Source organism: Arachis stenosperma, chromosome 1, assembly GCF_014773155.1.
Source record: "Arachis stenosperma cultivar V10309 chromosome 1, arast.V10309.gnm1.PFL2, whole genome shotgun sequence".
NCBI lineage: Eukaryota > Viridiplantae > Streptophyta > Magnoliopsida > Fabales > Fabaceae > Arachis > Arachis stenosperma.
Genome location: NC_080377.1, coordinates 45023716 through 45041675, shown reverse-complemented (window position 1 = coordinate 45041675; position 17960 = coordinate 45023716). Strand labels below are relative to the sequence as shown.

At 37.4% G+C, this 17960-nt stretch overlaps 1 protein-coding gene and 1 non-coding gene across 2 annotated transcripts; one reads left to right on the top strand and one right to left on the bottom strand.

The window, feature by feature from the left end:
* Positions 1-5892: 5892 nt before the first annotated feature.
* On the bottom strand, positions 5893-8755 carry LOC130979176 (peroxisome biogenesis protein 19-2-like). The gene is made up of 3 exons (XM_057902551.1): positions 8717-8755; positions 8189-8290; positions 5893-6213 (listed from the first exon to the last, which is right to left on the bottom strand). Exons 1-3 carry the CDS (start codon positions 8753-8755, stop codon positions 5893-5895), a joined length of 462 nt encoding a protein of 153 aa, XP_057758534.1.
* A 6525-nt stretch (positions 8756-15280) lies between these two features.
* On the top strand, positions 15281-15384 carry LOC130949863 (small nucleolar RNA R71). Its single transcript, XR_009073476.1, has one exon. It is a non-coding gene; the product is annotated as a small nucleolar RNA R71 (small nucleolar RNA).
* Positions 15385-17960: the final 2576 nt, after the last annotated feature.

Genomic DNA, 17960 nt, shown 5'->3' with positions numbered 1-17960 from the left:
TTGAGCACCAAGTCTTTGGGGGCCATTACTAGGGATTATTTGAGTTGTGAAAAGTAGTGATCACAATTTCGCATACCACACCCCTAGATATAACTAGATAATAACTATATACATATATATACATACAACATCCCAGGCCCTGACCTGTTCAAGAAGTCCCTAAGCTGGCACCCAGGCTAGCCTAGACTATATACTCACCTAGTCCCTCTAAACTACTAAATTGAGGGAAAGTACATTCTAAGTCTTCAAAACTCAAGTCAGGTGAAACGTCATCAAAAGGTAGAACATAACCTACTACTCCTCTGCACGATCAGACATTGCTATAGGACGTCTCTCTGGTACCTCATCAAGTAGCCACACAGCAGGAGTCTCGTACACAGGATTTAGGTTAAAGTTCACGTACAAGTTGGGTGTAGACAGTGGCTGGTCTCACAGTATATACATATAAATAGAGAACGAGATTCACTCTAGACTCAGAAGACTACCTAGAGCGGAATCCTCTTCTTGTGAACGGTCGTCAGCGAACTACGGAAGGGTACTCATGCTTCCATCTGAAGGGGGAAGGGAGAGAGAAGGGGTAAGAATTGGGGAGTTCTCAGTAGGGTCGGGGTTATTAGTTAAGTTCATTAATTCTGTGTGGTTTGGCAGACAAATAACAGAATATAGAGAAGTAGTAAACAGAAGACAGATAAATAAAAAAAATAGAGAAAATAGAAAGCAAAACACAAACAAAAGAATACAAGAAAATAAAACACAGAAATAGCATACAAGCAGACAAACATAAAGAAATAGAACACACACAGAAAAAAATGCAATAGAGAATGATGCGCAGACAAGAATGATGCATGTCTAGCCCTAGTACAGGCCATGAGCTCATGTGTCGGTTGGCTACCCACAATCCCGACATTTATCCAGTCACGAGTAATCCCGATTTCTCAGATACGATTTTCCGTTCCTAAATAAAAGCGCATATAATATAGCCGCTCATTTAAGACAGCCTCTGCTTACTGTAGGAAAATATATATATACTCTGCTCTGCTTTGGGGAACCGGAAAATGGCTGTAGGTAACTTAGTTTTCCTACAGAAACTCTGGGTTGCTTCAAGCAACTAATATATAGATAAATATTGCTCTGGGTTGCATTAAGCAACTAATATATATATATATATATATATATATATATATATATATATATATATATATATATATATATATATATATATATATATATAGCTCTGGGTTGCATTAAGCAACTATATATATATATATATATATATATATATATATATATATATATATATATATATATATTAATATAGCTCTGGCTTGCATCAAGCAACTAATATATATATAAATATATATCTCTTTATTATATTACTCTTCTCTTTATATCTTTTTACTCTGTTCTGGTTTCTCTTTTCTCTGTATCTCTTTACTTTGCTCTGGTTACTCTGTTCTCTGTATCTCTTTACTCTGCTCTGGTTACTCTGTTCTCTATATCTCTTTACTTTTCTCTAATTACTGTTCTTCTGTATCTATATTTACTCTTTTTCTCTTTATCTCTTTACTTCACTCTTGTTACTCTGTTCTCTGTGTTTCTCTACTTTGCTCTGATTTCTCTGCTTAACGTATGTATTTAAAGCTTATGTAAATTTCGGTATGAATAGTTAGCCTATCCCAAGTATAGGTTCATTAAGTCTATACTGAAACAGTTTAACTTTTCATATAATACCTAACCCTAGTCGCAACTCAAGGACTAACTATGTTGCCCTAGTTCGTACACTACTTTCTGTCTATTTTTCTGTCCTTAAAATTTTACAGACTTTTCTTTGGTTTTTTATCTTTTCTTTAATTTTTTATCTTTCATTTATCTTTGCATCACTAATATGTTCTTTCCACTCCCTAAGTGTTTTATGAAGGTAATTATGAGATTCTGCGCTTAAAATTGTCTTTCTAAAGCTTTTACAAAAAACTGCATTTTCCGTATTATTTTATTATTTTTATTAATATATTATTTTTAATTAAATATTATTATTTAATATTTTATTATTACTTATTATTTTATTATAAATTTTCGAAAATTAACTTACCTTTTACTTTTAACCTTTAAAATTCACTTTTTACCACCCGTAACTTTTAATATTTCTACTTTAACTATCCTAACTTTTAGAAATTACCAAATAACCCCTTAAACACCAAAATTTTTACTTCCTTGCCCTTTTAAGGATCTAAAGCCTGTTCTTCATTGTTCTTCATCAGACTCAAAGTGTTCTTCATGTTCTTCATAAATTCTTCAGATTCTTTCTCTGTTTTTACCCGTTTTTCAGTCTTTTCAACAACCGATTTTTACCATAATTCATAATAAATTAGCAGCCACTAAAACCCATTATTTTCTACATGAATTCAACACAAAATTGAACCTCAATTTAAGCCTAGGGTTTCATTTTTTCAGCTGCTCCAAGAACATGAACTTTAAAGCTTAAATTTCATCAAATTTCATCAAAATTTCACCAAATTATCACCAAGAATCAATCATATATGCAACCAATTTTTAGCACAGCCAAGTTATACAACATTCACACAAATCAAACACAAATAATCAAGTTTAATTTCGTTACACCGTACCTTGATTTGCTGCTCCAAATCTGGTTATGTCCTTAGGTGGTCCTTAAGCACTTTTTCCTCCTAAATCACATCAAGAACAACTTTAAATCCACAAACCCTCAACTGAACAAATCTCTCTCAGCATATTAGGAAGGGATATATCACCTTAGACTTGCTGTAAATTAACATTTCTTGGCCCTCAAGTCAAGTTAAGCATGATTCCTAAGGAAGAACATCAAGAAAACACATGTTTTGCATGGTTTTCCTTGAAAACCGAATTGAAAGGGGAAAGGAACAGCCATCTTGCCTTATTTCCAGCCTTGATAAGTTACATGGTTATGTAGAGGAAGAAGAGATGATCATTTTGGTGAAATCGGAATTTTGATTTGAGTTTTAGTTCAGAAGAAATCAAGCTTTAAAGATTAAGTGTTCATGAAAGTTTCTCTCTTTTCTCTCTTGTTATTTTCGGCCAAAAGGGAGTAAATGACCAGCCTTGGAATGTCTTGGGGGTGTAGGGTGAGTTGTGATTTGTTGGCTTGGAGGTGGATTAAAATAATATTAAAATATCTCAGGTGTATAACTACTAAAACTAGATGTATCGGAACACTTGTAAAAACATCTCTAAAAATTATTTTCTGAGCTACTAGCATAAATGACACTAGTAACATATTTATTGTGAGAATAAAACATGTATGATGAGGCCTTAGCATTGCTAAAGTCATCAGAGAGTGCTAGTGCTAAGCTGCTCCAATAAACTGTGAACCCGGTTAAACCGATTTTCTGTTTTTAACTAAAACTGACTAGGTAACCTTATAATATTATTCAAGAAGCTTCTAATACTAATATAATGATAATGTTACCCTATTATCTCTCTTCTCTCATGAATCAATTCCGGTTCGTCAAATTTAGACTATTTACGAAAAACTGGATCAAAATTCCTGACCGATACGGTTCAAAAACTATGTTCTTCGTGACTGCGTTATCGAGCTTGCCTCGAAAAAGGTTCTAACTTAAAGATGGCATAATTACAATGAGGATTGAGATACTTGATGATATATCAGAGGTTCTCCCCTTATTGATCCTCTGGAGAAATCCGTACTTTTAGAAAAGATCTCGCATACTCGAAAACTGGGGTTGTTACAGATCACCGTTGTCAATGGCTACCATCTGTCCTCTCAGTGAAAATGGTCCGGCTACGGTTCTCACCGCAGGGCTAATCATCTGTCGATTCTCACTTGTTTCAGAATAAAATCCATTGATCCTTTTGCGCACTGTCACTGCGCCCAACAGTCGCGAGTTTGAAGCTTGTCACAGTCATCCCCTCCCAGATCCTACTCGGAATACCACAGACAAGGTTTAGACTTTTCGGATCTCAGGAATGCTGCCAATTATTTCTAGCCTATACCACAAAGGTTATGATCTCACGGATTTGAATGCTCTGTTGTCAGGAGAAGCAGTCAAACTCGTGGATCAGAAGCCCAAGAGATACGCATTCAAGCTGTCACCCAATGACTACGTTGAGCTCAAATAGAACAGAAGTGGTTGTCAAGCACGCGTTCATGGATTTGAGAATGATGATGAGTGTCACAAATCATCAGATTCATCACATTGAAGTACGAGTGAATATCTTAGAATAGAAGCAAACGTAATTGGGTGGAAAACAGTAGTAATTGCATTAATCCATTGAAACACAGCAGAGCTCCTCACCCCCACCTATGGGGTTTAGAGACTCATACCGTCAAAGATACAATATGAAATGTAAAAATTTCATAATTCCCTCAATGAAAGTCTAAAAGTAGTTTTTATACTAAACTAGTAACCTAGGTTTACAGAAAATGAGTAACTACATGCAGATAGTGTAGAAATCAACTTCCGAGGTCCACTTGGTGAGTGTTTGGGCTGAGCTTTGAAGCTTTCACATGCATAGGCCACTCTTGGAGTTAAATGCCAGTTTTGGTGCCAGTTTGGGCGTTTAACTCCAGTTTTGGTGCCAGTTCTGGCGTTTTACACTAGAAAATAGTTTCTGGCTGGCGTTTAACGCCATTTTGGGCCATCATATCTCGGGTAAAGTATAGACTATTATACATTGCTGGAAAGCCCAAGATGTCTAATTTTCAACGCAATTGAGAGCGTGCCAATTGGGCTTCTGTAGCTCTAGAAATTTCACTTCGAGTGCAGAAAGGTCAAAATCCAACAGCATCTACAGTCCTCTCTCAGCCTCTAAATCAGATTTTCGCTCAGGTCCCTCAATTTCAGCAAAAAATTACTTGAAATCACAGAAAAATATACAAACTTATAATAAAGTCCAGAAATGTGAATTTTGCATAAAAACTAATAAAAATATACTAAAAAGTAACTAAAACATACTAAAAACTATGTAAAAACAATACCAAAAGGTGTATAAATTATCCGCTCATCATCTGGTTTCTTCCTCCAATTTCTATTTAAATTCTCAGATTCTCAACATCGTTCCCAATTGGTAGTGATAAAGCAACAGTCAGTGGCAAATGGAAACACCACTGAACACTCATGGTGGGTTGAGGCAGAGCATGGAGTAGTGCTTGTCAATCATACCAACAGGTTGGTGCATATAGCAACTATTGCTGATAGAGTTTTTCTTATTAGGAATGTTGGAGCAGGATTGTAGGAAGCCACTAGACGGGTTGGTGGTGACCAATGGCAACAAGAATGGTTTACATTTAAATTTTCAAATTTATAGATATTATAACAAGTCATCTTTTCATTGGTTTAGAAACAAGAAATGCATCAAACACCATAGCAAGCACCTTAATTAAAGAAAAATGATTATATTTTCAAGTTATACTATCTGAACTTGGGTGTGGACATTACCCGGATCTTAAGTTAATGTGGGATGCGTATAGACCAAGCTACCCTTTATTCGGCATTGATAAAAAATCTGACCAGATGTTCAACATCATCATAGAAACAAAGACCATGCTTTGATGCACGAAGATAAACCCATGGTATAAATCTTAGCATAATGTTATAATTTTTATAGTCTCTATTAGATCTACATCGTTGGATTATCTTGGTGCATCATGCACAAAGTTTAACTTTGGTGAATTGAAGGCATTCCCTAGAAACAGCTATTTTACAGATTAAACTTCTATCCATTAGTAAATTTCCGTGACAGATCATTCATTTATTTTAGAATATATGGACTGACAATTTGATTTAGAAGTAAGAAAATAGAGGCTACAGTTACAATTGTAACTCAAAAACAGCCATAGCAATCAGTTCAGAGAAAAGATAAGATGGGATAGAACGTTTACATCTGGCCAAGATTGGCTAGATCAAAATCGGGAGCAAGCTCTTGGACAATATCATTCGGTGGTTGTCCACATTCTTGCATCTTATGCATGAGGTCAACAATCTTGGTGAAGTTTTCAGAATCATTTTCATAGACTTCATTCAGATTCTGTATTAGTTCATACTGATGTGAATAATGATCATAGTCTTCTTTGCTTAAGCTAGATTTATGCTCTTCCAACCACTTTGGATATCTTTCTCCTATTTCCTTCATTGGTTCATGAAGAATCTCCTTGGACAGAAGTTGCCGCATCATGGTCTCCACAATAGATTCCATGTCCTAAACAAATTAATGACATTATCAACTTGACTTCCAGAAATCATGCCAAGATACAATGTTCTCATGATGAGGAATTACAGAAAAGAACAAAAAGCAGGGGTAACAAAAGATCCAACAAGGAGAAAAAGATGAAACATATCAGTATGTAGTATGTACACAATAATATGTTCCCCCTCCCTCGTTCCCATATTTGAAATAACATAATAGAAGATATAGTACAAGTAGTTAAGTTTGTGAAACACATTTCCGGACTGGGCTGCATGTCTCAACTAAAATCCTTTGCTAGTTGCTTTTCCATGTCAAACTCAAACAAAATCACATCTACATGGAAGTAACCTCCTAAATGTGGGGTTCAAACTTCTCTTTTCAAAAAGTATGTTGCAGTTCCTAGAGTCTAAATTCCTGTTAGCGTCTATTATCCAAGTCCAATAAATTTTCAACTTGAGTTCATAATTAAAAAAAAAATTGGACACATTTAAGCAACGAAAGATGCTGATTCCTATTGCCAAACAAGCAAACTATAGGCGATTAATTGTAACATAAGATAAGAACCCTCATATTAATTGCTTTGCTTTACAATAAAAAAATAAAGCACTTAAAGAACTGATTACAACAGAAATTACTTCTCTTCAGAATGCCATGGCAAGTATAAAGCAAAACATACAAATAAAGGACCACACTCCCATAAAATAAACTTCATACAATTTTAAAAACCGGGAATATCGAACAAAAAATATTAAGAACATACAAAAGTAAAAAGTCATTTATCAATCTTAAGCTTAAATTTGTGACTATTTTGACAGCCTTCATTATTTAACAGTTAAAAATTGCAAATGTTCTATAAAATTTTAGTAATCAATGCCATTATTTTTAAATTCTTAAGCAAGATTATGAGTGAGATTTGCTGCCGCAGTTAATGCAATCTATTTAAGTTAAGAAGCAGGAAATCCATAAGAGTTCATTACATAAAGTATTCTATACAAACAAAAATAGTACATTACCATTAAAAGATAAATAGGTTTTTTCCCTTACAGTATAAGTACTATTTTAGTTCATTCAAATGCTATTTGGAAAGAAATCTGGACAACTACATTTCATTAAAACAAATACTCTGGCATAATAACTAAGCTTTAGAAATTTTAATATGAAAACTGGATGCTAGAATATATGGTGAACTTGATTTCATATGCCATCCAAAATCAGACAAAACCAAATGCAAGAAGTGGAGAGCACTACCAACATGATCTCTATACCACGAGAATGCGGACTAGTCATTACATGAAAATAAGCAGCCCAATTTTCAATTTTAATATTAGAAAAAGAATCATAAAGGGAGAAAAAGCCATATAAACAAGAGTCATCAACCTCCTTGTCAATAACCTCTTGACCATTCCATACCTAAGTACACATTTCGGTCAAATCAAGATACGAAAATTGAATATATTCAATCATCCAATGATAGCAACAGGAAAATTTTTACATGCTTGTAAAAGGTTAAGCAAACACTAAATACCATTTTAGTGGAATGATGAAGCAAAATACAACTTTTCGCAAAACTCAACATTCACTATTCACTCCACTTCATAGCTTAATCATGTATTATATAATAAAAATCAAGCATTTCGTTACAGAATAACTCAATCTGTGCCAAGGATGTGAAATCCTTTTACTAATTCATGGTTTCATACATGTCTAAAAAATTATGGTAAAATTATAGGCCCCAATGATAAGCTTAATGCTTACAGAAGACACTATAAAAAAGAAGCAAAACACAAGGTGCCTGTAAAATCCATGACCCTCTTACTCATTTCACAACTTCATGAACTCAACCATTTTACTCAAACAGTAAACCACAGCACAAGAAACAAAGATTTGACTTTAAACTAGCACAAACAATTTTCAATTGCACCATTGCCCAACAACACAAAGCTTTCAACTTTAAAGAAAATGAATGGAAGGACGTAAACTTAGTTACCTGAGAGCCAACAAGGTCCTCAAACTGCTTGACCCAATCTTCCATCATGGCATCCTTACCAAAATCATTTGTTCTATCTTCTGATGAAGACTCCTCTGATAGCTATGAGAGTGCTGAAGATGAAGGTTATAAGCCAGTATGGGATGACAGCTCCTTTGATTCAATTGATTTGGTTAATATTTCTTCCTCAAGAAGGAAGGATGTGAAATTGAAGAATGGTCCTACAGGTGCATCTAGTAAGGGTAAGGAGAAGATAATAGTTGATGATGATGCATTTGTGGAAGATGTTTCAGATCAAGAAGTTGATCTTGGATTTGTGGGGGATGCAAGGGTTGAAGACTATGATGCTTATGATCCGAGAGCTGATTCTGATGGTGCAAATTCATGGCATTCGTTGGAGATGAAAACCTCACCAAACTCTGAAGATGAGCTGGATGAAGACAATGATTCTAATGAAGTTTTTTCAGTGTTTAGGGAGGGTGCAAAGTTTAGTGAATTACATTTAGAAGTTGGAATGAAATTTAATACCAAATGAGACTTCAAAGAGGCTGTGAGGGAGTACACCATCCAAGAGGAAATGCGTATCAAGTTTAAGAAAAATGATAGAAAAAGGGTAAGAGCAATATGTAAAGTCAAAGAATGCAAATGGGTGATTTATGCCTCAAGAGACTATGAGGACAAATGTTGGCAAGTGAAGACTTTCATGGATGATCATACCTGTCCTAGAGAGGATAAGAATAGGGCTTCAAACCGAAATTGGATTGCAAGTAAGCAAGTAAAGAAAGTGAGGAAGTATCCTAACTTTAGACATTGCGATGTTACAACATTTTTCAAAATAAAATATGATATATCCCTCAATAGGAATTCAATTTCAAGAGCACTGAGTGATGCTAGAAATGTGGTATATGGAGATGAGAAGGCACAGTATGCTATGTTGAGAGACTATGGCCTTAGTTTACTCAAGACCAACCCAAAATCAACTGTTCAAATTGAAACAACTCCATAGCCACATGGGGATCCAATCTTCGAGAAGATGTACATGTGCTTAACCGATTGTAAGAACGGTTTTAAAGTTGGCTAGTCCACTAATTGGTTTTGATGGTGCTTTCTTAAAGACCGTATTTGGAAGCCAAATGTTGCCAGCCGTTGGATAAGATGCTAATCACCACATCTATGTGATTACATGGGCAATTGTGAATGTCGAGAACAAAGATAATTGGAAGTGGTTCCTAGAATTGTTGCATTAGGACCTTGGGGACTACAAGACACATGGGTGGTGTTTTATTTTTGATATGCAAAAGGTATGTTTGATTTTTTTTTGTTACTCATGCATTTTGGTAGTTAGTTGTATAATAATAATAATAATAATAATAATAATAATAATAATAATAGATACATTCCATTTAATATGTGCGTATAATTTGATATATGTGTGTTAAATTTGAAGTCAAAACTTTAGCATATGCTTTTTGGTGTACGAAATTGGAAATCACAATTCTTCACAACTTCGCACAACTAATCAGCAAGTGCACTGGGTCGTCCAAGTAATACCTTACGTGAGTAAGGGTCGATCCCACGAAGATTGTTGGCTTGAAGCAAGTTATGGTTATCTTGTAACTCTTAGATAGGATATCAATTATAATTATCAGTTGACTTGCAAATGAACAAAAGAGCATGAAATAAATACTTATTATGCAGTAATGGAGAATATGTTGGAGTTTTGGAGATGCTTTGTCTTCTGAATCTCTGCTTTCTTCCTGTCTTCGTCTTTACGCACGCAAGTTCCCTCCCATGGCAAGCTGTATGTTTGGTGGGTCACCGTTGTCAATGGCTACCATCCATCCTCTCAGTGAAAATGGTCCAGGTGCGCTGTCACCGCACGGCTAATCATCTGTCGGTTCTCACTCATGTTGGAATAGGATCCATCGATCCTTTTGCGTCTGTCACTACGCCCAACCCTTGTGAGTTTGAAGCTCGTCACAGTCATCCAATCCCTGAATCCTACTCGGAATACCACAGACAAGGTTTAGACTTTCCGGATTCTCAAGAATGCTGCCAATGGATTCTAGCTTATACCACGAATACTCTAATTAAGGGATCTAAGAGATACTCATTCAATCTAAGGTAGAACGGGGTGGTTGTTAGGCACGCGTTCATAGGTTGAGAATGATGATGAGTGTCACGGATCATCACATTCGTCATATTGAAGTGCGAATGAATATCTTGGATAGAAACAAGCGTGTTTGAATAGAAAACAGAAATAATTGCATTAATCCATTGAGACACAGCAGAGCTCCTCACCCCCAACAATGGAGTTTAGAGACTCATGCCGTCAAAAAGTACAAAGTTCAGATCTAAAAATGTCATGAGGTACAAAATAAATCTCTAAAAGTTGTTTAAATACTAAACTAGTAACCTAGGTTTACAGAAAATGACTAAACTGAGATAGATAGTGCAGAAATCCACTTTTGGGGCCCACTTGGTGTGTGCTGGGGCTGAGCTTTGAGCTTTACACGTGCATAGGCTGTTTCTGGAGTTAAACGCCAGGTTGTAACCTGTTTCTGGCGTTTAACGCCAGAATGGAACATGGAATTGGAGTCAAACGCCAGTTTACGTCATTTATCTTCGAGCAAAGTATGGACTATTATATATTGCTGGAAAGCCCTAGATGTCTACTTTCCAACGCAATTGAGAGCTTGCCAATTAGACTTCTGTAGCTCCAGAAAATCCATTCCGAGTACAGAGAGGTCAAAATCCAACAACATCAGCAGTCCTTTTTCAGCCTGAATCAGATTTTTGCTCAGATCCTTCAATTTCAGCCAGAAAATATCTGAAATCACAGAAAAACACACAAACTCATAGTAAAGTCCAGAAATATGAATTTTTCCTAAAAACTAATAAAAATATACTAAAAACTAACTAAAACATATGATGCGCATAAACTTGTTATGCTACGATTTTAGGAAATTGCACGAACGGCAAAATTCCTTCCGGCAAGTGCACCGGTTATCGTCAAGTAAAAACTCACAATAGAGTGAGGTCGAATCCCACAAGGATTGGTTGAATGAGCAATTCGAATTAGAAGTTTGTTTAGTTGAGCGGAATCAACTTTTGGATGTGAATTTCATAAAGTAAATGTGGCAGGAAACGTAAATTGCAAGGAATTGAAATTGCATAAACTTAAATTGCGAGAATTAAGGTGCGAGAAAGTAAATTGCTGAAATTAAAAGGGAATTGGGGTGATTGCATGAATTGAAATTTTCAGAATATAAATAGAAAGTGTAGATCAGAAAGAGGGGTTCATTGGGGTCAGGAGATATTGAAATCTCCGAATCAAAACATTTTCATCTCTTCCTCAACCAATGCATTCATTGAATCTTGCTTGGCAATCTTATATGATTGGATCCCAATTCCTTGGCTCACCAATTCTCTCTAAAAACAAACAAATTCCCAATCCCTTGGTTTAAATGTTCATAAGAAGAGATGATGCTCGATCACTGATTATACCACACAGTTTCATGAACCACAATTTGGTAGGATTACATGTCACAATATCCATCCAAACCCCAATCCAATTCACTGTGAGAAAGCTTCTCTAGCATGAATCCATCATTCCTTTCCCAAGGTTCCGAAGGATTCCAATTATGGATAGTTTCTTTCCCAAGACAACTACCCAATGGAATTAGATCGAGAAGCTTTCTAACAAAATTCAAGAGAAATGATTGAAGAAGAAGATAAAAACTATTATTGATTCATTGAATTACAATAGAGCTCCCTAACCCAATGAAAGGGGTTTAGTGAGTCATAGCTCTGAATTCAATTACAAAGTATGAAAAATAGCAAAATGATCAAAAGTTCCAAAATGTCGAAAGGTTCCAACTAACTTCAATTCTATCCTATTTATACACTTTCTAAATTGAGCTTCTGTTGAGTTTCTTGGGCTTTGAGGCTTTTTCTTGATTTCCTTTTGCTTTGGGTTTATGATCCATAATCCTGATGAAGCTGTGATCCAATTCTGTAACATTCATTGAGCAAATTTAGTGATAAACAAGTAATGACACAAGACTCAACAAATTGAAGTTCCAGACTCATCAATTCTTCCGGCCCAATCCCATAAACCATGATATTCAATTGGGTTTCATACCATAATACGTTTAAGTTAATATTTGTGCTCAAATGCTAACTTAAACTTCAATATATTTGGCCCAGAAACCCTTTCAAAAGGTGGCGTTTAAGTTGAAGTTTAAGTTTCAGTTTAAGGTTAAACTGAAACTTAATCGTGGAATTGGAAGAAAGCAACCCAGGAGTGTAAAATGTCGAACACGTTTAAGCTTCAGTTTAAGGTTAAACTGAAGCTTAAACGTGGAAATGAAGAAAACAACCCTGGAGGAGCAATTGGGTCGAACACGTTTAACCTCCAGTTTAAGGTTAAACTGGAGGTTAAACGTGGAAAATGAGAAAGCAACCCTGGAGGAGAGAAATAGTCGAACACGTTTAACCTCCAGTTTAAGGTTAAACTGGAGGTTAAACGTGGAAATGCTCCTGGTGCTTCTCTTGCTTCTGGCGTTTAACCTCCAGTTTAAGGTTAAACTGGAGGTTAAACGTGGAATTGCTCCTTGGTGAGAAAAAGTGTCGAACACGTTTAACCTCCAGTTTAAGGTTAAACTGGAGGTTAAACGTGGAAATGCTCCTTTAGTTCAATTCTCATTCTGGCGTTTAACCTCCAGTTTAAGGTTAAACTGGAGGTTAAACGTGGAAATGCTTCTTAGTGCCTTTCTCATTCTGGCGTTTAACTTCCAGTTTAAGGTTAAACTGGAGGTTAAACGCCAGTTACAGCATTTCCTCCTTTCTCATGATTCTGGCGTTTAAGCTCCAGTTTAGGCTTAAACTGGAGCTTAAACTCCACATTTGATATTCAAGCTTCTTTTATTGATTTTGTTGCTTCCTTGCCTAGCCTCTTCTTCCCTGAAATCATCCAAACAATTGCATCAAAGTCTTGCAAAATTTCATGAGAAATCATCCATTCATAGCATTCAAGTAATATAACTAAAAACTCATGGAATTTGCATCAAAATCATACTGTTTGGATGGTTCATTGCTTTGTTGTTCATTTAACCATTCTTGGTTACTTTAAGCTCAAGAAAATGCATAAGACAACTAAAACTAACAGAAAAATGCTAGTGAAACTAGCCTAAGATGCCTTGGCATCACAACACCAAACTTAATACTTGCTTGTCCCTAAGCAAGTCCTGAGTTATTTGAGAAGAAAGTATGAAACAAAAAGCAATTACATTGGCTATATTAGCAAGCATTTGAAGTTCATCAGAAGGGTTTTATGCAGAAAGTTGCAGCATCACTTTTTCATTCTTATCAGGTAGGATTATCACTTTTTTATTGCATCCATCAAACACTGCTATGGCCTCTTGTTATTCTTATGTCCTTGGCACTTTTTCCTTTCTTTGTTTTTCTTTTTCTTAGAGCTCCTTTGCTCCTTGTTTTATATCTATGAGCGCTCTAGCAGTGGCTAGAAATGGCCTTCCCAGAATGATAGGGTGTAGGTAGCTTTCCTCCATGTCCAAAATGACAAAGTCTGTGGGGAAAAAATAATTTCCCACTTTCACCAGCACATTCTCAACTACCCCTTCAGCTTGCTTTTGAGTTTTGTCAGCCAGTTGTATGATTACATCAGTGGATCTCACCTCATTCAGTTGTAGCCTTCTCATAAGAGTCAGAGGCATCACATTTATGCTAGCTCCTAGATCACAGAATCCTCGGTCAATTTTTGTTTCCCCTATGATGCAGGGGATATGAAAACTTCCTGGGTCTGTTTTCTTAGAGACCATATCCTTCTTGATGAGTGCACTGCATTCTTTGTTCATTATTACAGTTTGTCCTCCCTTCAAAACTCTTTTCTTGCTCAGAAATTCCTTCAAATACTTGATATGTGTAGGCATCTGCTGGAGGACCTCAAGGAAGGGAATATTGATGTAGAGAGACTTAAATGTCTCTAAGAACCTTGAATATGTTTTCCCTTTTTCACCTCCTCCTAACCTTTGAGGAAATGGTGTTTTTGGTTGGTATGTTTCCAGCATGCCTTCCTTTTGCATTTCCTTGTCTTGCTCAGTTTCACTTTCCTGCTTAGCTTCTTCCACACCTTCTTTCAAGATTTCTGGTTCCTTTTCTGAGGGTCTGATTCCTTCTTCTTCTGAGACTTCCTTCAATATGGTGATGGCCTTGCATTCTTCCCATCTCACTCCCTTTTGTTCCCCTTTAGGATTCTTTTCTGTGTCACTAGGGAACACTGCAGTTGACTTGGGGGCCTGTTGAGATAGCTCTCCTACTCGAGACTCCATCCACTTGAGTTTTTCACCATGGTTCCTTAAGGTCGATCTCACATCTTCCCTAAAGCTTTTCAACTCATTTATGTCCTGACCCATGTTTGCTAGTATTCCTTCTATCCTGTTTAATTGATCTTGAAATTGTTGGTTCGGATTGGATTGGGCAGGTTGATTATTTTGGCCATGATATGGTGGTTGGGAGTAAGTGTTTTGTGTGGCTTGGTATGATCTATGGTTGGAGTTTTGGTATGTGGAATTGTTATGTTGGTTGTGGTTGTAAGGTTTGTGGTTTTGTGGTTGGGTTTGCTGGTTTCCCCACCCAAAGTTTGGGTAGTTTTTCCATCCTGAGTTGTAAGTGTTGGAATGTGGATCATATGATTGCTTTTGTTGGTTTCCCACATAGTTGGCCTCTTCCCAATCACCTCCTTCAATGCTTACTTCCTCTTGATCTTGTGTGTGTATTGCAGCCACTTGCTTTGTGTCTAATTTCCTGGTGAGCTCCGCTAGTTGCTTGGCAAACACCTTGTTTTGGGCTAGAATTGTATCAACATGGTTCAGCTCCATGACCCCCTTAGTGTTGCGCCTCTCTGAAGCATAGTAGTACTCATTCTCAGCCACTGTCTCAATCACTTCAATGGCTTCTTCCACAGTCTTTTTCCTGTTCAATGAACCTCTTGATGAATGGTCTACAGCCTTCCTTGATTCATACGAAAGTCCATCATAGAAAATATGCAATTGCACCCAGTCAGGGAACATGTTTGGTGGGCATTTCCTTGTCAACTCTTTGAACCTCTCCCATGCCTCGTAGAGCGTCTCACCATCTTGTTGTCTAAAAGTCTGAACCTCAGATCGAAGCCTATTGACCTTTTGTGGGGGGTAGAAACGTGCCAGAAACTTGCTCTCCACCTCATCCCAGGTTGTTAGGCTGTCCCTTGGGAATGATTCCAGCCACTTAGCTGCCTTGTCCCTAAGTGAAAATGGGAACAAGAGCAGTTTATAGGCATCTTCCTGGACTCCATTGGACTTCACAGTGTCGCAAATTCTCAGGAATTTGGTGAGATGTTGGTTTGGATCTTCATTAGCACTCCCACCAAATGAACAATGGTCCTCCACCAGTGATATTAGCTGTGGTTTGAGTTCAAAATTGTTGGCCTGAATGGGTGGTTTCTGAATGCTACTACCACAATTCCCAGAGGTTGGGTTTATGTATGAACCAAGAACCCTCCTGATGACAAGTCATCATATACCCATTTTTCAAGCTAATTTCACTTGTTTTGTTAGCATTTATGCACTTTCTTGCATCCTAAGTAGGTTATTTGGAGTGAAAATGCATAACTTCTTTAAATCAAGCAACCACCATGAAATTAATGTTAAATCATGAGGTTTGAGCTAATTTTGATTGAATTTTAATTGATTTATAAGCCTCTTGAATTTAGTGATACTTTGAGTGGTTGTTTGGTTTATTATAGGTGAAGAAAAGAAAAGAAAATGAAAAGCGTGGCCTAAGAAGCGTAACACAAGAAAAGGAAAGCGTGGCCAAAGAGGAGAGAAGCATGCCGCAACTAATGGGGGAAGCAACATTGCCCTCCACAAGGGCACACTGCCCTCTAAGAGGGCAACATGAGGTGACCAAGCAAAGGAAGGCAATTCTGCCCTGCCCACTCCAAAGGCAGAGCACAAAATGTGCCTTGGAACCAAGAGAAAGCAAATTCTGCCCTGCCCTTGTGGAGAGCAGAATCGGGCACCTCAAGGAAAGAAATCAAGGAAAAAAGGTCACCCATGCATGCTACAAGGTTTGAACAAGGAACCATGAGGAAGCTAAGCACTAAGGTCCACTACCGTGCCAAGAAACCAAGAAAATAATTAGCGTGTTTGCTTCCTCCGTGATTCGAACTCGGGCGTGCAATATGGCAACTCTGCCCTGCCCTTGGCTCGGGCAGGGCAGCATTTGAATTGGCACGATCTTGGCGCACCACTCCTCAATCTGGCGCACCAATTTCCTTCCCTGGCAGCACCAAGCGCGCGCGCTCCCATCCCTGGCGCACCAAACCGTTCCTGCTCTGCCCTTGGCGCGGGCAGGGCAGCGTTTTGCGTCCCTGGCGCACCAATCTTCCTTCTGGCGCACCAATTTCCTCCTCTGGCAGCACCAACGCGCGCACCAACTCAACTCTGGCGCATCAACTTTTCTGCCCTGCCCTTGGCGCAAGCAGGGCAGCATCTTGCCGCACCAGGACGTGCCAGACGCGCACCACGCAGCACCAACTTGCACCAAGGCCGCACCAAGCTTCCGCACCATGCACCAATTTTCTGCCCTGCCCTCCACAAGGGCAGGGCAGCCTCCTGGGAGTGACTTTTTGGGCCAAAATTCAAATTAAAAATTCATTTGAATTCATTTCTTCACCAACTCAAAAGCCCATCCAAATCCCAAAACCCAAGAATAGAAAGTGTATAAATAGGAGTTAGTTTGATTGAATTAGGACCTTGACTTTGAGCTTTGAATTTTTGCTTTTTACCTTGGCTTTTGAATTTCAATTTCTTTGAGCTTTCTTGAGAGACTTGTCCGAGCACTAAGAGGATCAAGGGAGAATTGATTGATCTCCTTCCTCATTCTCACTTGGGCAATTCTACTCTTCTGTTTTCTGAGTATTGGGTGTGTGAAATTGGGGAAATTCTGTCCCAATTCCCATTCAAGCTCTTTGCACTTTGTTTTCTGCATAATTAAATTCCAATTCTGTTCTTCTATTGCTTCTTCTTTAATTTTCTGTCAATTGCTTAGATAATTCAGATCTGGGAAGGAAATTGGGTTTTAGGCTCTACTACCTAAGCCCTTGGGATCCTGAGATCACAATTCATTTTGGGTTCTTCTGTGAACCTTTGCTACATTTTATTTTGTCTCTGTTTGAATGCTAATTGTTTCTGATTTAAATTCTGCTCAATCAATTGCTGCAATTTACTTCTTCTTTGTTTAGATCTTGCAATCCCATTCCTCAATTCCCTTTTATATTCAAGCCATTTATCTTTCTTGCCATTTAAGTTACTGCAATTTAAGTTTCTTGCACTTTAAGTTTCAGTCATTTACTTTCTTGCTCTTTAAGATTCTGCAACTTTACAATTCTGTTCTTCAATTTACTGCACTTTTCCCTTCCCCCTTTACATTTACTGTCATTTAATTCTAGTTAAACACAAATCACTCAACCAAAACTTGATTCGCTTGACTAAATCACCCACTAAACTAAAATTGCTCAATCCTTCAATCCCTGTGGGATCGACCTCACTCATGTGAGTTATTATTACTTGATGCGACCCGGTACACTTGCCGGTGAGTTTTGTGTTGGATCGTTTTCCACACATCAAGTTTTTGGCGCCGTTGCCGGGGATTGAAATAGATTGACAATGATTAAGTGAAGTGGAGGTCTAGATTAAGCATTTTTTTT

What these genes read in the sequence shown, in the direction of transcription:
- LOC130979176 (XM_057902551.1), bottom strand. Translation starts at nt 8,755, where the DNA reads ATGGTGTACTCCCTCACAGCCTCTTTGAAGTCTCATTTG. An exon ending in CCTCTTTGAAGTCTCATTTG is followed by an intron (nt 8,291 to 8,716) that starts GTATTAAATTTC and finishes GCACTCTCATAG; the next exon opens with CTATCAGAGGAGTCTTCATC. An exon ending in AGGACCTTGTTGGCTCTCAG is followed by an intron (nt 6,214 to 8,188) that starts GTAACTAAGTTT and finishes TAATTTGTTTAG; the next exon opens with GACATGGAATCTATTGTGGA.